Source organism: Canis lupus, chromosome 13 (genome assembly GCF_011100685.1).
Source record: "Canis lupus familiaris isolate Mischka breed German Shepherd chromosome 13, alternate assembly UU_Cfam_GSD_1.0, whole genome shotgun sequence".
Lineage (NCBI taxonomy): Eukaryota > Metazoa > Chordata > Mammalia > Carnivora > Canidae > Canis > Canis lupus.
The window spans coordinates 31,282,868-31,307,142 of record NC_049234.1 but is presented as its reverse complement, the minus strand read 5'-3'; the positions used below and the strand labels follow the sequence as shown (position 1 = coordinate 31,307,142).

At 48.1% G+C, this 24,275-nt stretch overlaps 1 protein-coding gene across 7 annotated transcripts in view; it reads left to right on the top strand.

The window, feature by feature from the left end:
- The window catches only part of ZFAT (zinc finger and AT-hook domain containing), a 190,268-nt gene that overhangs the window by 70,371 nt on the left and 95,622 nt on the right, over window positions 1-24,275 (top strand). For 6 of the 7 annotated variants that reach the window (XM_038555582.1, XM_038555584.1, XM_038555581.1 and 3 more), the window contains 4 exons: window positions 1,044-1,194; window positions 6,835-8,285; window positions 9,065-9,297; window positions 22,810-22,897. In XM_038555582.1, the coding sequence (XP_038411510.1) occupies window positions 1,044-1,194; window positions 6,835-8,285; window positions 9,065-9,297; window positions 22,810-22,897 (1,923 nt within the window). The remainder of the gene's footprint in view (window positions 1-1,043; window positions 1,195-6,834; window positions 8,286-9,064; window positions 9,298-22,809; window positions 22,898-24,275) is intronic. The other variant, XM_038555586.1, reaches the window with a different exon arrangement.

The window sequence follows — 24,275 nt, the reverse complement described above, 5'->3', positions numbered from 1 at the left end:
CATAGGCAGAGGGAGAAGCAGGCTTCCTACGGGTAGCCTGATGTGTGACTCGATTCCAGGACTCTGGGATCATAACCTGAGCTGAAGGCAGAGGCTCAACCACTGAGCCACTCAGGCTTCCCCCACGGTAACTTCTTTAAAATTGATGGCAGTCCTTTGAGATTTCTGTAAGTGGGGGTAAAAGTGTTACTGATATCCTTTGCTATTCTAGAAATGGGGTAGATGGGAGCCTGTTCTTTGATGTACTTGATACGTGCATGTGGGTGTGTGCGCATGTCTCTGCTATACAAGGTCTTTGGCCATTTGTATCCTAGACTTGCATAAGCAAAGGGACCTTTGAGTTTTTCCATTCCACACCCTTCATTTGCTAGGGTGGAAACAGGTCCACTGATGGTAAGGTCACGTCGTATGTGGGACTGGACCCCTGGCAGCTGGGGTTCCTGTTCACGGCTGATGGATGCCACTGCTCTATGTTATCTTGATGCAGTTTTCCATTTACTCAAGGTTGGGCACAGGTAGTCCTGTATAGAACCTGGGAAGTAAACATAGGTGTATATATGTCCTGTCTTCTATGTTTTTATTAACAGATCCAGTGCAAATTGCTTCAGAAGGATGCATTTTAAAATTTATTTATTTATTTGAGAGCGAGAGAGCACATGTGCATGCATACATGAGCAGGGAGGGGCAGAGGGAGAAGGAGAGAGAATCTTAAGCAGACTCCACTCTGACCATGGAGCCTGACGTGGGGCTCCATCTCATGACCTTGAGATCATGGCCTAAGCCGAAATCAAGAGTGGGATGCTCAACCAACTGAGCCACTCAGGTGGCCCAGAACGTTATTTTGACAGGTTACTAGAAAACTTGCCCTTTCTTCCCTGCAAATACATGTATACACACAGACATAGACACAGAAGTGAAATGTGTGAATTGTAGGAAAGCCGATCTTGCAAGGGAGCCCTGCAGTGAAGAAACACACTTCCAGGGCTCTGCTCCCACGTGGGTGAGGTGCCTCTAATGTGCGGTGACTTGTACCTTCATCTCAGGTGCCACCAAGATCGTTCCAGTGGAGGCCGGGCCCCCGGAGACAGGCGCTGCAAACCCTGAGACTACCACGGCTGACCTGGCGCCTCGCAGAGGGTACCAGGAGTATGCCATTCAGCAGACACCCTATGAGCAGCCCATGAAGTCCAGCAGGTAAAGTGTCTGTTCCATGTGACTTCAGCCGGAGCTGGAATCCAGTGATGGCCAGAGAGGGCCAGAGGGCCAGCCCATTGGTTTATCAAGGACTCTGTTTGCAAACTGAGCTGTGGAGGACGTTGGTTTCTTGACTCAACCTAAGAGTCAGACTCTTTGTTACACCTCTGTTATGGTTCTTAAGTGTTTACGAGCCCACGTTGCTTCTCTGAAATGTGTGGCAGATCCACAAGTTTTTGGAACTGAGCACCAGTTGGCTTTAATGAAGACGGAGCATTTTACTCAAGGCAAACCATACATTCAGCCTTAATAAAAAGTGGTATAAATAAGGCCTTAGTAAATTTGCTCATTTTTAAAGTTACACATCTTATAATGAGAAAAAAAATCTTTATCATTCCCCTACTTTTAAAAGTAATACAAGTATTTTGTAGAAAGTTCCAGCACTCCAGATGATGTAGGGTTAAAGTAACCCATAGTTCTTCCAGAGGTAGCTATTGTTGACAGTTGAGTCGTACATCACCATAATTTTTTCATGTTATACTAAACTACAGCACTTTAATTTTGTTACTTTTTCTAATGTGAAACAGCAAATGCACCATTATCAACTTTGTTTTGAACTTAGCACACCTTGAAAATCTTTTTCAGTACACATTTTTAAAAAAGTGTTTGCTATTGAATGGGTGCACTGTAGTTTATGTAGCCATTGCTTTATGTCCATTGCTTGATGGACAATGCTGCCCTCAAGGTTCTGCTACTTTTGTCTTTCAGTACTTTTTCATGACTTCCTGGGGATAAATTGCTAGAGTTGAAATTGCTGTCTCAAAGGCTATGAGAACTTAAAACTAAACAACATTGAAAACTGCCCTCCAAACACATTGGGTCAGTTGACAACCCAGAGTGAACGAGTAGGTACATTTTGCACATCCTTGCCAGGGTCTTCATCTCCACCTGCTCAGGTAGCATAGCAAACTGATCATCTGAGCTCTGCAGTTTCCTAGCTGGGAGGAAAGGCAGTGAAAATGCACAGTTGCCACTGGGTTTCACCTGTTTCTGGAAGAGGGGAAATGAGCCATTCTTGAAGAAAGCAAAGCTTTTAGTGCCAAATAGACCTGGGTTGGCTCTAGACTCTTCTGCTAGGGTTCAGCTCAACAGATCAAATGTCCATTATGACGCAGGCATTGGGAAGGAGAGAGAACAGGATGGATATAGCTGTTGTCTGGATGAAGCTTTTACTCCATTGTATTTGACACAAGTGGGTTTGCCTCTCAGCCTCCATTTTGCCAGCCGTAAGATCGCCTCCAGTACAATCTGACTTTGTTTAGTGGTGAGAATAAATGACAAAACATATGAGCATGATGTCGTGGGATGCTTCATTAATTTGTAGCCTCGGTCCTGTATCCTTACAGCTATGAGCAACTGAATTTATTGACGAGGTTGTAAAAATACTCATTCCTTTGGCAAAACTGTCACAGAATTAAATTTGAAGATCATTCTGGTCTCAAGTTGATTTGTAGACTTTTACCTACCTGCACAGGATTTTGAGGTCTGCTGGGGAGGGGTTCAGCTAACTGGTCATCTAATTAATAGGCAAATGGACACAATGTTTAAACAGCAGGTTTAGGCTGTATTCCATTTGTCATGTATTCTATTTTTTTTTTTTAATTTTTTTAATTTTTATTTATTTATGATAGGCACACAGTGAGAGAGAGAGAGGCAGAGACACAGGCAGAGGGAGAAGCAGGCTCCATGCACCGGGAGCCCGACGTGGGATTCGATCCCGGGTCTCCAGGATCGCGCCCTGGGCCAAAGGCAGGCGCCAAACCGCTGCGCCACCCAGGGATCCCTGTCATGTATTCTATTAATATTTATAGTACAAACTACAAAATAGGAAAGAGACTTTCTTTGCATGACGATTTTGTTTTGAAAAAAATACAGATACAGACTTCTAGGTTACATCAACGTATCAGAGAGATTCTCACACAAATATGACACAGACAGATTGCATAGAAAATTGGGAAGTCCAGAAAACTTGAAGGACAAGCATCATCTGTAAGATCACTACCGTGATATTATAACCACTGTAAATTTTTTAAAAAATATTTTATTTATTTATTCATGAAAGAATACACAGAGAGAAACAGAGAGGCAGAGACACAGGCAGAGGAGAAGCAGGCTCCATGCAGGGAGCCCGATGTGGGACTTGATCCCAGGACCCCGGGATTACACCCCGGGCTGAAGGCAGCGCCAAACCGCTGAGCCACCCAGGCTGCCCACTGTTAATATATTTAATGTATTTCCTTTCAGCCTCTTTTCAGCCCACATAGTTTATAAAATTGACTTTCTATTTTTCTACTGCAATTTTGTATCTTGCTCTTAATACCTCATCTCATTGTACTTGATTTCCTCTGTTACTCAGATTATTCACAAATTACTGTAGTACACGTTAGGTCGTGATGAGGATGCTCTGTAATCTGCTCAGTTCTTCACAGTGCAGCCAAGGAGATTTGGTAAAATGCCATCTGACTGCACCCTTCAGGTCCTCACGGGTGGTAGGAGAACTTGGCCTGCGGGGCCTTCTGGGGCTGCCACTGCTCCAGCCATGTCTCCTCCTTTGCTCCCCATGGTCTCTGGGCTCCAGCAGGCGCTCTGACGCTCTTTGTACTTCCTTGATCTGGTCTTGCAGGTGCCTCTTCCTCATTTTGGATGCCTCCCCTTTCCCTGGCTTGCTTAACTCCTGTTTATCCTCCAGCTAGCTGTCTGCTCAAGTGTCCAGTGCTCAGGACAGCCTGCCCTGCCCCCTAGACTGATCAGTCGGCCCTGATCTGGGCTCCTGGAGCATCCTGCCTTTCTCCATCACTGCAGGGAGCTGGTGGTCCTTACCTGCTCATTTCTCTGGTTGTAAGTCCGGCCCATCCCTTCCCCCAGAAAGTGCGCTCCAGGAGAGCACGAGATGTGTTTGCATTTGTCCCTGTTGTGTCCTCAGGGCCTGGAGTACTTTTTTTGAATGAGTGAAAGAAGGAAAAAAAAAAATAAATGTGCCAACAAGCTAGTTCCTTATGTTGGGACCTTCCAGCAGCATTCCACACTCACCTGTTGTGAAAAGTCCTGTAGGGAGCACCTTTGGTGCAGTTTTGCATTCGTTCTTTCAGTAGATTCCCAGACGTGGAATAACCAGATCAAGGGGTCTGACCTTTAAGAGCTCTGTGTGATCATGTTCTAAAACACAGCGGCGAGGGTGGCCCTCCTGCAGGGGAACACTTGGAGTGAAATAACTGATCAGCAGTCATGTGGGCATTGCAGCTCTGAGTGTCCGTTCACAGTCGTAGCGAGCAAGGCTTGAGCTTGAGTCAGCTGTAGGCTGCTTAGCGTCTTCATCAGATTCATGACCCTTGGCGGGAAGAGGGCACTGAGGGCTTTATCAGGTATTTGTGTAAGAAAACAAAACAAAAAAATCAGAGCAAAAGATTCTCCTAAGACCATTTAGACCTTGCATTAGGGGAGAAAATACTGTGATTTGTTTATTTAATTAACGTTCTGAATCCAGGGTTTCTTTTCTCCAGTGTTCTTTACACCAATAAAATCTATCACCTTCTGGATTTCTTTGTCATTTGAGAAAGATCCAAATTAGTTTCCTGAAATTAGCCTTGGGTTTAGCATGCAGGCATAGTACTGACTTTCAGATTTGAATATTTTAATTACATTATGTGAATGGTACCCTCTGGTGTTTATGAACTACAGTCGATTTGAATATTTTTAATTTAAAGACAAGGCAACCTGTGTTGATCAAACATAGTTATATAGATAGTTTCCATAAATGTAGACTTTGCAGTTACAGTGGATACAGCATAATGGTGTCTGATTAACAGCAGTAAATGCTTGTCAGTGTTTCTGAGGACCTTAGGGGACATTTGGGGACAACCTGGACATAGGTCTAGAGGGAATGATTATGGAGGAGAGGAAGCATCACCTGCTTGTCCCGCTCATCTGCCAATTCCGGTCCCTGCTGCCTGCTGTAGTACTTGGGTGACTGTCGTTCACTGATTTCAGAAACAAGGTAGAGCTGTTCCAGTAGCACTGGGAGCCTCAGGCAGAGGGCCTTCTCCATGTGTGGGGTCACACTGGGGAAGGGAGGCATGGGTGTGATGTTTGCAGGCTCTAGAGGCTCAGTCCACTCACTAATTGTATGACCATGGGCAGAGACTCTGTTTTGTCATCTATACAGTGGCTATAACAATAGGGTTGGGAGTAAGTATTTAGCATAGGGCTTGGCGTACCACATACTCAGTAATCACTAGCTGTTAAGACCATCGCATACATGTTGCCATATTGAAAGAGAAGGATCCATGAAGCAGACCATGTTTTTATTCTCCATCACATACACAAAATCTGCCACAGTGCCTGAAATGGATTGGCAGGTATTCATGAACGACAGTCACTAATACGTGACAGTTGAACAGCAGCTGTCTTTTCTCATGTGAGCGCTTGAACTAGCCATGGTGAAGGATCAGGACGATGGAGACGGGAATGTCAGCTCTGTTACTGATGGAGTTGTGGGGGACATAGCGTGAGGCACATCAACACACAGCTTCCCGTTCCTAGGCCTTGACATTCCACCACCCTCCCCCCCCATTCTTTGACTGCTGCTAGCCAGGCCCACGCATGCCCTCTCAGCTGAGCACTTGCTGTGCCACCTGTGCCCATGGGCAGACCCTTCATTGCCAGAAGGGCAGACATGGAGCTCAGCTCATGACGGCCAGCTCCCCAGTCAGGCCAGTGCACTTGCCCTGTTAGGACTCGGGGATGCGGGTCTTTCACTGATGAGTGGTGGCAACGGGTCCTCCCTGCCCGCGACAGCTGGTTGAATGAGCAGGCATGTGTGGATTGTTGCAGCTGTTGAACAAACCTAGGCAGGGGCACCTGGGTGGCTCAGTTGATTGAGTGTCTGACTTCAGCTCAGGTCATAATCCCAGGGTCCTGGGATTGAACCCCGCATGGCATTGGGCTCCCTGCTGAGGGGGGAGCCTGCTTCTCCATTTCCTCTGCTTGTGCACCTGCGCTCTCTCTCTCTCTCTCTCTCTCTCTCTCTCTGTCAAATAAATAAAATTGAAAAACAGAAAACAAAACAAAAACCCAGGCAGATTGTATCTAATCTGGTGGAGCTGATGGAGCTCATTCCGGGACAACCAGTTGCGTAGCCGGAATACATCCAGGTCGGCCTTGGGGCACAGCTGGTTGTCCTGTGCGGTGTGAATGACATATCCTCCGTCCTCTTTCTCCTCTTGCCTCCCTCTCCTTCTGTAAGCCTTGGGCTCAGACATCTCCTCTTCAGCAAGTCTCTCTTCTACCTCGGTCCTGGTTAGATGTGTCTCTCTCTCCCTCTTTCTCCCTCTCCCCCCATCCTGTGTTCCTGTCACCACTGACCATGCTGTCGTGCAAGCGTGTGCCGACCTGTCTCCTCCCCACGCTGCCCAACACGGTGAGGCCCTGAGGAACAGGGACCTATACTCGGCCCTGCGGTCCTGCTCAGTGCCATTTCGTTTACCGTGAGCCTTTGGTATCTGGTTCCTACAGAGGAACTGAAGGTCCTTGGGGAGGTGCTGTGCCTCCACCTGTAACAACCGTGCTGTTGTCTCTTTCTAGGCTAGGGCCCACCCAACTCAAGATCTTCACATGTGAGTACTGCAACAAGGTCTTCAAGTTCAAGCACTCACTGCAGGCCCACCTGAGGATCCATACCAACGAGAAGCCCTACAAGTGCTCCCACTGCAGCTACGCCAGCGCCATCAAGGCCAACCTGAACGTGCACTTGCGGAAACACACCGGCGAGAAGTTCGCCTGCGACTACTGCTCTTTCACCTGCCTGAGCAAAGGGCATCTCAAAGTGCACGTTGAGCGCGTGCACAAGAAGATCAAGCAGCACTGCCGCTTCTGCAAGAAGAAGTACTCCGATGTCAAGAACCTCATCAAGCACATCCGAGATGCGCACGACCCCCAGGACCAGAAGGTCAAGGAGGCCTTGGACGAGCTTTGCTTGATGACCAGGGAGGGCAAGCGGCAGCTGCTTTACGACTGCCACATCTGCGAGCGCAAGTTCAAGAACGAGCTGGACCGCGACCGTCACATGCTGGTGCACGGGGACAAGTGGCCCTTTGCCTGTGAGCTCTGTGGCCACGGGGCCACCAAGTACCAGGCGCTGGAGCTACACGTCAGGAAGCACCCCTTCGTGTACGTCTGTGCCATATGCCTCAAGAAGTTTGTCAGTTCCATCAGGCTGCGCTCCCACATCCGTGAGGCCCATGGGGCTGCACAGGAGACTGGGCTCTTCACCAGCTCCATCAACCAGAGCTTCTGCCTCCTGGAGCCTGGCGGGGACATCCAGCAAGAAGCCTTGGGGGGCCAGCTGCAGCTGGCAGAGGAGGAGTTTGTGTGCCAGGGGGTGAATGCGCCCAAGGAGGCCACCTGCCCTGCAGATGCCCAGCCTGAGGAGGGACAGAAGGAGCCCGAGGCCTCTGTGGGAGAGCCTGCCCCACCTGTGCACGCAGCCACCCCCCAGCCCCAAAGTGCTGCCCTGTCACCCTGCGAGTCGGAAGCCACTGTGGACTCCTCGGACCCGCATTCACATGCAGTGGTTTCCGATGGGTTTTTGTTAAAGAGTGATACCTCCTCCTCGGAGGCTCGCACTGCTCCCGAGGACACCTTGGATGCCCCGCACGGAGCCTCCTCCCAGACTCAGGGCGAAGAAGTCACACCACTGCAGCCTGAGGCCAGAAGCACGGAGGCAAACCAGGAGACTCAGGGTGCCGAGAGCCCGCCGGGGTCGGGGCAGGAAGGGGCTGCCCTCCCATCTGAGGGACCAGATCCTGGTAGGTGCCTCGGCTCAGACGCAGCTGAGGCCTCAGACCCTGCGCTGGCAGCGGATGGAGGGGACGTGGCCCTGCCCCAGCCTGACTCGTGCGCACCTGCCTCCGAGCACCGGGCCGGCATCAGCGCATTCATGAAGATCCTGGACGGTTTACAGAAGAGACGGATGAACACCGGTCTGTGCGAGAGGATCCGGAAGGTGTATGGGGACCTGGAGTGTGAATACTGTGGTAAGGAGAGGCAGCGCTGGGCAAGCAGCTGGTTGAGCTCTGGTTCCAGCAGCCCCACCCATCCCCAGCTTGCTTTGGGTCCCCTCGTGTCTGATGGGAGCTCATGTCTGCAAAAAAACCACTTCTGAATGAGCTGTCCTTCATCATTTGTAGATAGCAACAGGTGGCCCCCTGCGTTAGAGGTTAGCACGTGGAGCCTCTGTGGAGACAGGCAGTTAGCCGCACTGGCATGGTCAGGCACACACAGAACTTTATCCCAGGACCTCTGCCAGAACTGGAGCTAATGGGAATTGTTACGAGCACACGGCACATGTGAAGAATAGCATAACTTGTGGCCATGTGGTCAGCGCAGCTCTTGGTGGGGAGCCCCGCATAGAGCCCTCGCAGCGTGCAGGGCAAGCATGTGTGGCCTCTGCATCTCCTGGGTTGCTGGCAGCACCGGGAGCAGGATGCCCTGCGCTGGCCCCGGGGGCTCAGCAGAGCTTAGAGACTCTGACTTATGCATGTGCACAGTCATATTTGGCACTGTCATTGGTCCTCAGGAAATATTTGTTCCCTGCTCTCCCAGCTCTGACACCATGCAGACATAGCAGCGCCCTTCAGGTCTCCTCCCTCCCACCTTTGAAAGGTAATTTCCAGACAGAAATGAGGAAAGGGCGAAGGGTGACCTGGACAGGCCAGAGACAGTGCTACACATTATAGGGGGAAAAAAAATAACGAGAAAATCAAATTCGGTGTAAAAGAAACTTCCTTGTTCTCACGTGACGGTGTTGTTTTAGGCAAACTTTTTTGGTACCAGGTGCACTTTGACATGCACGTGCGCACGCACACGCGGGAGCACCTGCACCACTGTTCTCAGTGCCAGTACTCCTCCATCACCAAGAATTGCCTCAAGCGCCACGTTATTCAGAAGCACAGCAACATCTTGCTGAAGTGTCCCACCGACGGCTGCGACTACAACACTCCAGATAAATACAAGCTGCAGGCACATCTGAAAGCTCACACGGAGCTGGTAAGTAGCAAGCCCGAGCGGCTGCACCATCCGCCCCGGGTGCTCACCGCTTCTCACCTTTGCACCCTTCGCTGCGTCCTGCTTCCCAGGAGCCTATTTGTGCGAGCAAACATCCATCCCGTGGCACACTTCTCCCTTCCCCAAAGCCTTCGCCCCCGGGGTTCCTTTCGCAGGGAGAGACCCAGGTGTCGCAGAATGACTCGGTTGAAACAAATACACCTTCTGTGCAAATTTTTCCAGCGTCAGAGAGAAACTATTGGAGGATCTGCAGAGTAGGAAGCAAGCAAGGATTTCTTAGAGGGCATTCCAACGAGGTATTAGTAAGAGAGGTACTCGTGGTAAGAGCTGCCGCTCACGGTGTGGGGGTTAGATTCCATAGTGCCTGTCAAAGCAGTAGACACTGTTTGGTCAGCCAGGAAAGGGCAGCAAATGATCATGACCGCTCTCGTACTGTTGTGTGGTGATTGTTGACTCTCTGCGATAGATGGTGGAGCACATTTACTTTAAAAAAAAAAAATTGATAATTTAATCCAAGATGCTGTTAATATTCATAATGGTAAAACTTGCTTAATTCTTTGATGGAAGATGATGTAACACAATGAATGACTATTTCTTTTTGCAAATTCTCACGTCACTCAAGGGGCCACCACCTGAGTGTGATTTGAGCCTTCTTCAGGTTGTAAGGAGGCCCAGCTGGCCCCAGGTGTGGTTCTGCTTTAATGGCATTCCTTTTTATACCACAGAGAGCACAGCAAGAGGCTTCTTCGGCAACTTGATGTGCTCCCACTGTGTTCTGGCACGGAAATCACTCACGCTGGGGCTGTTTGTCACTACGGGTGAAGTCAGGGTGTTGTAGGTGCAGGGGGTAGGTCAGGACACATGCTTTGGGGTTGGATGCTTGGGGTCCGACACCGTCTCCAGCACTCTCACAGGCTGTGGATGTTGGGGCAAGTCACTCGTCCTTTCTGAGACTTGGTAGCCTCTTGTATGAAATATCTATTAAAAAGCATATATCTGTCTTCTACGCACACACGTGTGTATACACACAGATATGCATAGACACACGCAAGTGTATTCTATACACATGTACAGATGAGTGTGTACACTTATTTTACATGCCTGCAGACACAATGCACATGTGTGCACACATGTATATGTAGATAGATCCCCTCGGGTTACTGGGAGGATAAGATGGAATGTTCTATGGCAAGAACTGGAACTGGGCTCAGTGTTGTGTTGTTGAACGTGTGCCGGCTGCTGCATGTCACCTGGTACCTCTTCGCACACGTTTCTCTCCTTCTGAGTAGAGCACGAAGGCGTGCTCTTCCTGTTTCCCTACAGAATTGCTGTCAGCTTGGTCGTGCTCCCAATACTGTCTCAGCGGGGGGGAAACTTCATTACAATGAAGTCAAGAGGGAGTGAGGCTGACGTGAGGACAGGGTGCTGGGGGCAGCCTTGCAGTGTAGCAGGTAAGACCAGGAACCAGACTGTGGGTTTTCCCCCTGTCTCCCTCCGTGTGCCATGCATCTGACTTCAGGAGGAGCCATGTACCTGCCCCGTGCCTCAGTGTACCCATTCTTGGGAGGGTGAGGTGAGAAAATGTGCATAAATGTCCCAGAACAATGCCTGATGTGGAGTAGGTGCAGAATGCCACCTGACTGTTGTAATTACTGTTAGTTATTCTATGTTTGGGGACTTGATGCTCTGCATTGAGAGACTTGGAAACAGAGGCTGACAGCTGACACAGAAGAGGAAGTTGTAAAAGAGCATTTCAGTGTCGGGACCACCTGTTTTGCCCATACCCGGTTTCCTTGCCCGTTGCATGTGTCAGAGGGACTCAGGTCCAGTTCAGGCATCTTCTTGCCTCTGGACACCAGCGCTTGGCCGCCTAGCCACGTCCCTGGTCCTTGTGGTCAGTAGGGCCCATCAGAGACGTGTCATAAGATCTTAAGCCCAATGTCATATGCTTTCATTTATCTTGATAAACTGGCATTTAAAGAAGCTTCTCTTTTCAACTTTCTACGGTTGTGAACCTTCCTTCAGGGAGGCTTCTATCTCCAGTGTTGACACTTAAGAAGGCGTGTTGGGGAAAAGGGGTGACGATGTCTGTTTTCATCCTGTGGTCCAGGCCCCCGTGTCCTATTCTTATACCACCTCCACGAGGGGGAGTGTTTCCTCCACAGGGTGGATCAGGAGCCTTCAGTGCAGTCATTGGGTAACTGGCCCCCGGTCGGCCCGTTGGTCAGGGCAGACAGTCCTGAACGTCTGCCACGCCTTCTGGCGGGTGTCCTGGACACTTGCACACCTTTGGGAGGAATGTGGTGCAGGTAGGCTTTGTGCCATGAGAGCAGGGGCTGTGTGGATACTTGCTGTGCTCTGGCTTGTGCTGCACTAATGACACGTCCCTGGAAGTTCCCACAAGAGCAGAGTGGGAATAAGGGAGTGTGACTCTGTTGACCTTATAAACACAGGGTGCTATCCTGATTGTCATCAACACTCACGTTTTCTTAGAAGTTGTTAAAGTTTGATTTCAGTCTTTTCCCTCCCTGATATTTGCAGAGAGACGCTTTTAAAGGTGAAAACGTGCTGTTGTGGCCCTGAAGCTCGCTGACACAGGCTAGAGGGTGTGCCAGGCATTGGGATTTCAGACACGAGTACACGAGTAAGACCCCTTGTCTGCCTTCAAGGTGCCCTGTTTCGTGGGGGGAGAGACAAGAGAATAGTAATAGCAATAGGGCAATGAGGGAGAGTAAGTGAGGCCAACACAAAGTGCTCTTGCCCTCCCACAACTGCCTGGAGAGGTCCTGGTTGGGGTAAGGAGGGCTGCCTGGAGGAGGGGTTCTGCGCTTGATGAGTAGGATTTGGCCAAGGGAGAGGCAAGGAGGGGAGCTCCCGGCAGACGAGGTGGGCACACCGAGGGGAAGCCTTTTGTATTTACCCCAGAATACTGAAAGCATTTTCCATGAAACACGCGGACTGTACTGCCAGTGTAGCAAGGTGGCATCGTTTATGAAAACAGGTTCCAGTATTTCAAGCTTAGACAACATTTATCTTTTGAGCCTGTAAATTATTTCTGGAATAAAGTCACAGTTACCAGGGAAATGTTGACCTGGTGAGGAGATCTTCTGTGAGCTAGCATTTATTATTTTTCTTTAAGATTTTATTTATTTATTCATGAGAGAGAGAGAGAGAGAGGAAGAGGGAGAAGCAGGCTCCCTGCAGGGAGCCCAACGTAGGACTCGATCCCAGGACTCCAGGATCACACTCTGGGCTAAAGGCAGGCGCTAAACTGCTGAGCCACCCGGGAATCCCCATGTTTCTTATTTTCCCTCCCCGAGCCCCTGGCACCCACTAATCTGCTTTCTAGGTTCAATGGATTGGCCTGGCCGGGGATTTTGTGGAAAGGGAATCATGTGATTTATCTGTAACGGCAGAGTGAGTATATACCCTGCTTCCTCAGGGTCTCGGTGAGGGTCCCGCGAGATAGCACAAATGAGCTTCATGACGTAAAGGTGCTGAGCTGAGGACTCTGGTCAGGGAAGGGTCTCCCTTGCTTGGGAGAGCGGTGCTGTTGTGACCTCGCATCAGGGGTCAGCCTGGGGCTTGATTCCCTTAGCTGTGACCCAGAGAGATGGGCCGGGTGTGTTAAAAGTCTGGTTGGACTCTGAGTCAACACTTGCCTGATTACAACTCAGATTCCCATGCAGGGCAAAACTAAGGAAATTTTAAATTGAACCCCTGCCCCACCCCACATGGGCCTCCATCCAGGTCCGTTCTGGCTGCTCTAGGACCCTGGGATAATTTGGTTAAGTTCCTATTTCTGTGACTCCTAACCATTTCTTCGCTACTGATGCACCCAGTGATCGGAAGGCGTGAGTACATTTACTATGGTCTCCCTCGCCACATCCTCGCAGGAGGAACCAGGTGGTGGGACTTACAGTCAAGGCTGTATTAACATCAAGGAAATGTGGAGAACCAGCCAAGGGTGGTAGTTAAGGATGTTGCTGGCGCAAGCCCACTTTTTAAAGCACCGTGCAGAGTTTGTGCAGGGGAGGCTGGAGGGAACACGTGTGGTGCCAGGGGCTTTGGGATCTAGGGTCCTGTAGCTTAGATCCCATATTCACCTCCGTGATCTTGGTCATTTGCTGAGCCTCTGTATTCTCATTTGTAACCTGAGAATTTGGTACCATCTCTGGCCTCTCAAGGTCGTGGTGTATAGACTAGAAAATGTGTGGCACACCTGGATCAGTTTTTGCAGTCCCTGGGTCATGGTCTGTGAAATGGTTTAGTGGGTCACAACCAGTAAATGTATCTTAAAAACGAAATACCATAGAATAAAATAGAAATAACTAGCATTAGGCACCCCTACCCGAGGTTAAGTATTGTTTTCTGAGACCTTTGTTTCCATTCTTCAAGATTTATTTATTTATTTATTTATTTATTTATTTATTTATTTATTTATTTTTAAGATTTATTTATTTTAGAGAGAGCAAGAGCGGGGGGCGGGGACAGTGTGGTGGTGGCAAAGGGAGAGAGAATCTCAAGCAAACTCCACGATCTGCGCAGAGCCCAATGTGGGGCTCGATCTCACGGCCCTGAGATCACCGACTGAGCCATCGAGGTGCCCCCATTTCCATGTTTCAATATGTTTCTTTATCAGTGTGTGTCCTTGGGTGTCCCAGATGGCGGTGTCAGATGTCCCACTAAATAAGTTTATAAGTTAACAACCCAGTTGATGTAATTCATGATGTCCTGAATCACAATCACATGGGGTGAGAGGTTGCTGGGCTCATGCCTCCACTGTAATTTGAGGGGGACCAGGGAATCTTCCCCTAGAGTCCCCCCCCCGTAGGCATGTTTGAAATGACAGGAAATGGAGCATAGGGTAGATGTTCATGGTATGTCAGTCTTTCCCTTTGTCTCCAGCTTGTGTTTCTTCTAAGACAACCTCGCAGGTAACCAGCCCATCCAGGGGCCCTTGGAGCAGTACCAGCCCGCACTGGGGAATGGGCACTTTTTGGTGTCACATGCTGACTCTACCACTCACAGGATGTGGCTTCACTTCCTAACCTCTCTCTCTTTTTTATTTAAGATTTTATTTATTGATTCATGAGAGACACAGAGAGAGGCAGAGACACAGGCAGAAGGAGAAGCAGACTCCCTACAGGGAGCCCAATGTGGGATTCGATCCCGGGACTCCGGGATCATGACCTGAGCCAAAGGGAGACCCTCAACCACTGAGCCACCCAGGTGCCCCACTTTCTAACCTCTCTGATACCTAGTCTGTAAAGTGTCTCCTGGGTCGCTGTGGGAATTTAGTGAGATGATGTTTGTGAGGGGCCCAACACAGGTCCGGGTGCACAGGGGAGCGGCTGGTCTGAGCTAGCTCGTCCTAATTAGCAGTAGCGGGGGTGGGGGGTTGGTAGGAGTGGGGGCGTGGAGGAGGCATCCATCCTTCCAGGGCACCATGGCCTCTCAATACATATTTCTAATTAGTGCTTGGTCCCTGTCTTTGAAAAATGTTTGCTTTGCTCTGGTTTTGGTCATAAGGGCACACACGTTTAAAACATTGTAGCATGTGCTTGCTGGATATAAACTAATGTATTGCCCACAAAGCACAGAGAAAGTAGAAGGGACTACCTCCAATATCTTTCTGGAAAGAAATGGGTTTGTCTGGTTTTTGTTTTGTTTTGTTTTGTTTTGTTTTTTAAGTGGAGAAAAAAGTGGTTGAATTAAAGTGATTGGATGCAGGGTTTTTCTTTTCTAAGAGCTATGAGAGAGGATGGTCTTTTCCTCCGTGGTCACAGACCCGTTTGTTTCTGTGTCGCCCTGTTCTGGGTGTGTGTTCTTGGTGCAGGAGACCTCGGGCTCCCAGAGCTTCCTGTGTATACAGTGCAGCTTCCCGTGAGCCAAGCGGAGGTCTAGGATCAAAGGGGCACGGCTGGCAAAACAATGTTTTCAGTGGACAGGAGGATCCTTGAGACAAAATCCCAAATGCAACCCATTTGGGGCTGTTCTTTCTTTTCTTGCCGGGGTGGGTGGGGCTTGTTTCTACCTTGTTCAAACCAGTCACAACTTTATTTATTTTTAAAGATTTTATTTATTTATTCATGAGAGACACAGAGAGAGGCAGACACACAGGCAGAGGGAGAAGCAGGCTCCCTGCAGGGAGCCCAATGGGGGACTCGATCCTTGGACCCCGGGATCACGAAGTGAGCGGAAGGCAGACACTCAACCGCTGAGCCACCCAGGTGTCCCTCAGTCACAACTTTAGTGTCACCTTTTCTGCCTTTGTCACAGTTTGTGCCTCTGTGTGTTGGCGGCTCTTGCTGGCTCCCTGGGCCCTTTGAGGGCAGGGTCGCTGTCTCATACCTCTGTCCTCGGTGCAGTCCCTGGCACATCACAGGGGCCCTTGGAAGGTCTGAGGAATGAATGGTTACAACAGACACCATAACTAGGCTTTTATTCCTGACACATTGTTGAGCGTGGAATCTCCCATCTAATTTCCTAAACTTGAGGTCACAGATTTTGTAGGAGTAGTACTTATGTGATAGTTAATACACTTGGTGCAGGGGGCAGCTTTGATATCGTCCACCTGCTGCTGGTTTTAGACTTGAGAGCTGCCCCGTTGCTCTGGGGGCCAAGGCACCTGCTCTAGAGCAGTAGACCAAGGCAGAGTCCATCCAGGATAGAGAGTGGGGGCTTGAGCCTGAGTCCTGGGGCGACGCCTGCATCCCATGCTGAGGCCACACACTCCTGCCGAGGCCTTTCTTCTTTCAAAGGGTCCTTTGTAGCTTTGAAGACCATTTCCACCGGAGCAAACAAATTCCGAGGGCTGGGCTCCTTGATTGTCATTACCGTGCAGGCCCCTTGCTCTCCGCCTCTGCCAGGAACTCTTTTAACAACCACTCTTTTTAAGTTTGCTGTGTCACTTTGGGTTTTCATCTCCGGTACGGAACTGGGGCTTGAGGAAAAAAAAAAAAAAAAGAATCCTAAGAGCCCCCCCTCCTCCTACCGCCTGTGTCCCACCGCCTGTGTCCTTCTGACAGTCTTCAAAGGCATCAAGAAATGAGGGGCCCTGATAAGCTGTAAGATAAATTGCTTTCAGACTATCAGAGATTAAAAGAAAAAAAAAAATCAAATAGCAAGGACTCCGGGGGGATGACTGTAAACTCCTTCAAAGCCCTGCTGAACGCCTCCATCATCTCTGCTGACGAGGGCACTGGGGGCAGCTGGGGGTGGTCACAGGCCTCCTCCAGGATGCCCAGCCAGGTCCAGGGCATCTTTCAGAAATGGTCTGTGAGTACCTGTTCCTGCATGCAGACTCAGGGAGTGATGGGGTGACCTGGAAGGGTCAAGGGCAAAGGAGGACAGTGATGGGCGCCCAGAGCCTACCGTAGCCTGGGTGGAAATCTGCAGCATCGCCTGGGCGCAAAGCTCAGGACAGTTTCACAATAGCTCCCTGGACCCCTTGGACACCTGAGCTTGGCAGGCATCTCTTGGAACCCAGATATTTTGTGGGGCATGCAGCCAGACTGTTGGTGGTTCCGAGGGACTTTTGTTAGGTTTTGTTTTTGTTTTTAAATACTGAGTACCCTTCTCCTAAGTGTGCTCCAGGGAATAGCCTCTCTGGAGATGTTCTGCAACAGCAGCATCTAATCCATAAAGCAATTTGAAGGGTACTTACTCAGAACCCCGTGTTGGAGATTCCTAGGGTGCGTTAACCCACAAGGTCTGTTATCTGAGGCCAAGTTGCATTAGTAATAACGCCACAGCAACAGCAGCAACATCTTTCAGATTTATTGAGTGCCTACCAGAGGCCCGGCTCCATTCTAAGTACTTTGTGTGTGTTGTCTCTTAATAAACTTTATTTTTTAGAACAGCTTTAGGTTCACTGCAAATTGAGCAGGAAGTATAGAGATTTCACCATCCCCAAACACATGCAACCTGCCCCACTGTTGACATCCCGCACCACAGTGGTACCTTTGTGACAGTCACCGAACTGACACAAGTAATGCCCAGAGCCCAGAGTTCACATTAGAGGTCGCTCTTGGTGTTGTACCTTCTGTGGGTACACAGAACCTATTCTTTTCAAGTTGTTGAGGCCTGTTTTATGGCCCAGAATGTTCTGCATGATCTTGAGGATGTCTATTCTTCCATTGTTGGATGTAGTAGTCTGTAGATGTCAATTATACCCAGTTGACTGATGGTGTTTTTTTTTTTTTTAATTTATTTTATTTTATTTATTTATGATAGGCACACAGTGAGAGAGAGAGAGAGGCAGAGACATAGGCAGAGGGAGAAGCAGGCTCCATGCACTGGGAGCCCGACGTGGGATTCGATCCCGGGTCTCCGGGATCGCGCCCTGGGCCAAAGGCAGGCGCTAAACCACTGCGCCACCCAGGGATCCCCTGATGGTGTTGTTGAGTTCAACTGTGTCCTTACACATTTTCTGCCCGTTGGATCTGTCCGTTTCTGGTAGAGGGGTCTTGAAGCCTCCAGCTAAAGTAGGGGCCTCATCTAATTTTTCCTTGCCATTCTAGTTTTTGCCTCATACTTTTCAACTCTTGTTAGATGCGTATATGTTAAAGATTATTATGTCTTCTTGGAGAGTTAACCCCTTCAACATTATGTAATGCCCCTTTTTGTCACCGATAACTGTCCTTGAAGTCTGTTCTGCTTGAAATTAATAAAGCTACCTCCCTTTCTTTTGATTAGTGTTAGCCTGGTATCATCTCCTTTTAATCTGCATATGTCTTTAAAGTGGGTTTCTTACAGCCCACATATAGTTGCATCTTGCTCCTTGATCCAGTCTGGCAATTCCTGTCTTTTAATATTTAGGTCATTGATAGTCAAAGTGATTAGTGAATAGTGGAATTAATATTTATCATATTTGTTGTGTTTTCTAATTGTTGTCAATGTTCTCTATTCCTTTGTCTTCCAATCTTTTTCTTTCCCATCATTTGTAGTTTTATTTTATTTTTTAAAGATTTTATTTATTTATTTATGAGAGACACAGAAAGAGGCAGGCAGAGACATAGGCAGAGGGAGAAGAAGGCTCCATGCAGGGAGCCTGATGTGGGATTCGATCCTGGGTCTCCAGGATCACGCCCTGGGCTGAAGGCAGATGCTCAACCGCTGAGCCACCCAGGCATCCCTTGTAGTTTTATTTTTTTAAAGATTTTATTTATTTACCTGAGAGAGTGAATGAGAGAGCAAGGTCAGGCAGGGGGAGGGGCAGAGGGAGAAGGAGAAGCAGACTCTCCCTGAGCAGAGAGCCCAATTCAGGGCTCGATGCCACGACCCTGAGATCATGACCTGAGCCATAGGCAGACGACTAACCGATTGAGCCACCCAAGCACTCCTTGTTTGGAGTTTTAATTGAGCATTTTATATGATTTCATTTTCTCTCTTCTCTTAGCATATCACTTACACTTTTTTTTTTTTTTTAACTTTTTCTAGGGGTTACCCTAGAACTTGCAGTATATGTTTACATATAATCAAAGATGACTTTCAAATGGCACTGTTCCACTTTATGGATAGTGTGAGTACCTTGTAATAACAAAATAATCATAATTCCTTCTTCCTACCCCTTGTATCGTTGCTGATATTTATATCACTTATATACAAGTGTATGTATATAGAAAGCGTACATTTTTGAATACATTGTTGTGTTACTATTTTGAAGAAACTTTCTGTTAGATCAATTAAGATTAAGATAAATAAATGTTTTTATTTTACCTTCACTTCTCCATTCTCCAGTACTCTAACTTTATTTATGTGGATCAAGTTTCTGACTTTATCTTGTTTTAATATTTCTTGTAAGACAGATCTTACTGGTAACAAATTCCTTCAATTTTTGTTTGCTTCAGAAAGTTTGTTTCTCCATTTTTGAAGGATACTTCTACAGGGTACAGAATTCTGGGTTGGTGTTTTTTTTTTTTTTTTTTTCTTTTAGCCCTGTAAATACTTCATTCCATTCTCTTCTTGTTTACATGGTTTCTGAGAAATTAGGTTCTTATCTTTGCTCTTCTATAGATAAGATTTTTGTTTTATTTTGTTTATATCTCTGGCTTCTTTCAGTATTTTTTCTTTAACTTTGGTTTTTTGTAGTTTGCACATGATAGGTGTAGTTTATTTGGGATTACTCCTATTTGGTAGTCCCTGAGCTCTCTGGATCTGTCTTGGTGTTTGACATCCTATTAGGGAAATTGTCAGATATTATTGTTTCAAATATTTCTTCAGTTCTTTTATCTCTTTCATCTTCTCATGTTCCCATTATGTGTACATTACACCATCTGTTGTCCCACAGTCCTTGGATATTCTGTTCTGTCTTCATCAGTCTTCTTTCCTGCCTGCTTTTTAGTTTTAGAGGTTTCTTTGGAAATATCCCTAAGCTCAGGACTTCTTTCCTCAGCTGTGTTTGGTCTCCTACTACACCCATCAGACGCTTTGTTCTGTTGCAGTGATTTGATCTCTAGCATTTCTTTGTTGGTTCTTAGAATTTTCATCTCTCTGCTTACATTGCCCATCTCCTCTTGCATGCTGTCTACTTCATCCAGTAGAGCCCTGAGCATGCACGTCAGAGTAGTTTTAAATGCTCAGTCTGATAATTCCAGCATCCTTGTCATATCCGAGCCTGGTTCTGATGCTTGCTCTGTCACTTCAGACTGTGTTTTTTTTTTTTTTTGCCTCTTGGTGTGTCTTTTTTTTTTCTTCCTTCATAGCTGGACAGGAATGGGTCCAAGGAACTTACTGTAAATAGGCCTTTATTAATGTTTTGGTAGGGTGTGAGGGGGGGGGGGTCATTCTAGAATCCTGTGACTAGGTGTCAGTCTGTTAGTGAACCTCTCTGCTCCTGGACTGAGCTTCACCAGTGTTTTTCCCCCCCAGTGCTCTTAGGTGAGAAAGGATGATTGAAGTGGGCTGGGTTTGGGTATGTCCTTTCTCTCACATGGAAGGCTGTAGGGGGCAGGTCGGGGTATTGCCCTTCCCCTGGGTGGCTTAGTCTCTGGTAATACCCCAACAGGTTTGGCTCGGGTAACTGGTTTCCCCTGGGGGCAGGCCTTGGGAAGAAGAATCGAATGATCTGGGGTATTTTGAAATGGTTCCTTTTCCCCTCTTCCTGTGAAGCCTGGGTTTTTCTCTGATATTCACTGTAGTGCGAAGTCAAGTGCCTGGGGAGAAAACTCAGAAAAGTGGATGCCCCTGGACATTTTAACTCTACTTGTCTATTGTGAGCTTCCAGCAGTACATTAATTCCAGTCCTAGTTTCCCTGCCCTGGGCCTCGTTCTTAGGGGGGTTTCTGCTTGTGGGTTTCTGCTCCAATAAGTTTGTGATTCTCTGCCTTCAACCAGTTTGCGGGGCAGTGGTTTGCCTATGACCTCCTGTCTCTTACAGATTAAGAAGAGTTGTTGTGTTTTCAGTTTGTACAGCATTTCATTTGTTGTTAGGATGAAGTGGAGACTTCTGAGATTCTTACGTGCTGGACTAGAAATTGGAAGTCCCCTTTATGTGTTTTTAATTTCTTTTTTTTCCTCCTAACAAGGAGGCTACTTTTATTGCCATTTTACAAAGAAACCAGGGCATTGACAGGTGAAGTCACTTGCCCAAAGTTCCCCCAGCTAATAAGTGGTGAAACCAGGGTTTGAACCTAGGGACTTGGAGCCCTGATTCTGTACTCCTAGTCACTGTCTTAGGGGAGCAGGAACTCGGGAGTACAGAGGTCTAGTTTGGATGGCCACCTCTGCCCTTGGGGAGGTAGTGTGACCTTGGGCAGCTTCTCAAATGCCTCATGGGGTGTGGTATGTAGAGCGCAGCACTCTGCATGAATAAGTTCTTCAGAAATGGTCACTATTGTTGCTATTATTATATATTGGTATAAGGAGACTGCATTTTGGGGCGGCTTATTCGTTTACTATGGCATGAGGAGTATTTGGTGCAATGCTGAGCTCCTAATAGGTAGGTGGACAGTAAATGGTGGGAATTTGTTCTATAAATTGAAGCAGTCATGGACTATTAACATCCTCCAGAACACACACAGCCCAATACCTTTCCTTGCAGTCACAGCTCCTGCATTTCTTATGGGCTTGTAAAGTTTGTTAATAATACCAATTGCACTTTGAAGCTCATTGTGGGTGTTTCTCTGCTTGGTAAGTTTGTACCGACACTGCCTCACTTGGTTGTCTTCCCTATTGGGGACACTGAGGGTGGGAGCAAACTCACACACAAAGCTGTGTGCCGTCTGGTAGCCTCTCCCAGGTGTGGATCACCTGTAGCACAGATAGAGTCCAGCTACAGCCCTTTCCCTTGGTCAGCTCACCTGTGTTAGTGCCTAGAGCCCCTGGACTGCCAAGTGGCATAAACAACGATGTTTATGGTCTCACAGTTCTGGAGGCCAGGATTCCAAGATCAAGGTGTCAGCAGGGTTACTTCCTCCTGAGGGCCATGAGAGAGAGTCTCTTCTTTGCTTCTCTCCTAGCTTCTGGTGTTTGCCAGCAATCTTTTTGTTTCTTGGCTTGCAGATTCATCACCTGGATTTCTGCCTCCTTATTTACATGGCATCCCCCCTGTATGCATGTCTGTGTCCAAATTTCCTTTTTTTAAAATAAGGACACCAGTCATATAGGAATTAAGTTTCCCCTAAGGACTTCATCTTCACTAATTGCATCTGCAATGACCCTGTTTCTAGCTCAGGTCTCATCCTGAAGTACTACTGAGGGTTAGAGCTTCAATATATGAATTTTGCAGGGGACACAGTTTAACCCATAACACCCACCCTTTGGGGAAAATTGGCATATGAAATAGCCCTACAATGAGCTGAAGGAACAGGCAAATGGGTAGAAGCTAGCTTTATGATTCACAAGAGCTGCTCCCGTGGTGGGGTGTAGCATGGCAGTTAGCCAGACCTGTGAGGCGAGGCGCAGTGTAGAGCGAACCCCTTACCTGCAGCCTCAGTGGGACACAGGCCTTGGGAATAGTAGGAGCAGCCTGGAGTGGGCATCTTGGGTCCAAAGGCCAGCTCCTCCTCTCAATGACTTGGCCTCATTTCTTAATCTGTAATGTGAGCATCATAATGCCTGCCGATTGAAAGTGATTGTGAGTCTCAGTAAAATAACTTCTGTGAAACCCCCCACACACCACGCAGAGAGCATTGGAGGACATAATACTCGTCGGGTCGTGGAGCGCCGCTGGTCTGTGTGGTAGACCTCGAGGTGGAGCCCTGCCCTCTGCTGGCCTGCCCACCTCCACCGGACCGTCATGTGTAAGCCCCATCCCTCCCTTCTGAAATGGAGCCAGTACCATTCCCCAACACTCCAGAGTTCCCCGGGTGTGTGGGCCAGGTGCAGTCGGCATGTCACGTGTTTGCAGAGGTGCACTGTGGTCTAGCTGTGGTGGCGGCGGTGGCAATGGTGGCTGTGGTGGGGGAGGTGGTGGTGATGGTGGTGGTTTTTTCATGGAGCCCAGGGTTAAATGAGACACTCCATTGATTGCACTCTCTTTCTGTTAAGGATAAAAGGAGTTATTCTTGTCCAGTGTGTGAAAAGTCTTTTTCAGAAGACCGACTGATAAAGTCGCACATCAAGACCAACCATCCCGGTAAGGTTATGCATTTTGGAGAGGAGATTAATTTTAAACTGCTTATGTTTGTTTTAAAAACTCAGCATTATATATCAACTGCACGAAATGGAAATGAAGGGGGATGAAAGTATGAGTGAATTTGAGGGAAACAATTACCTTTATTTAACGGTGGGCAGTTGTTGTAATTATTCACTTCATTTTATCCCTTCATCTGGTCTTCTGATACATGTCCCCACACTCCCATCTCCCTCCTCCCTTTTAATGTCCAAGTACCTTCGGATGGGTCACTTACAAGCAGGTCTGACCTAGACTCAGCTGCCTGGGTGCCTGTGAAAAGTTTGTTGCCCATCATGGTGGTCTGTGGGGAGCCGTGCTGAGTTGGAGTGACCGTCACCTCGGGTCTCCCCACGCTGGTCTCTTCACACTCAGAGGTGTAAAGCATGAGCCATTCATACCTGTCACACCTGTTTTTTCCACCTGGGACCCATTTCTTCCCCTCTGCTCAATTACTTCCTGTTTATTCTCTGTGTTTTTCCTGAGAATCCCGTCCTTGGGGAGGATTTGGGGACTCCCGGCTGGGAGCAGGGCTCCCCCCATACCCCACTCTTGGTGCACTGACCCCTTGTGTTCTGGTCATTGGCACTTCCCTGACCCCTGTGAGGGCTGTGGGGAGGGCTGTTAAGGGTTAAGGCCCATCCCCAGATCCCCGGTGTCATATGGGGCAGGCCCGAGAGCACAGATGCAGGTGCTGTGTATGGTATGAAGGAGGAATAGGTAAGGCGGGTGCGCTTTTCCCTTCATCCATGTGTCTTTTATATCTGCCCCTGTGTTAGGGCATTGACTCACTGGGATCATAAGTGATACTGGAGAAAAGTAAAGAAATAACGGAGTTCACCAACACTCATGTTTTATCTGGGAACAGATAAAGCCTTAAGGCCTTCATCTGTGTGGGAACACATGGGTTATGGGATTCTCTGATGGCCTCATTCTACCTTTCCTGTTCCAGCCTGTGTCCAGTGTGAGCCGAGGATGCTTGTTCAGATTGGACAGACTTTGCTCATGAACATTTGTGAGGTGTTGTCTTTGGTCTAAACTTCACATATATACAAAATACAGGATAATATGAGGAACCCCCAGGTATCCTCAACAGCTCAGCTTCTGTACTTGTGAGCATTTTGTCAGACTTGTTTTATGGATCGGCCCTCAAAAGTTTTTGTTCTGGAATATCTTTTTTTTTTTTTTTTTTTTTTTAAGATTTTATTTATTTGCGAGAGAGAGAGAGAGAGAGCGAGCAGGAGGAGAGGCAGAGGCAGAGGGAGAAGCAGACTCTCTGCTGAGCAGGGATCCTAATGCGGGACTCGATCCCAGGACCCCAGTATCATGACCTGAGCCAAAG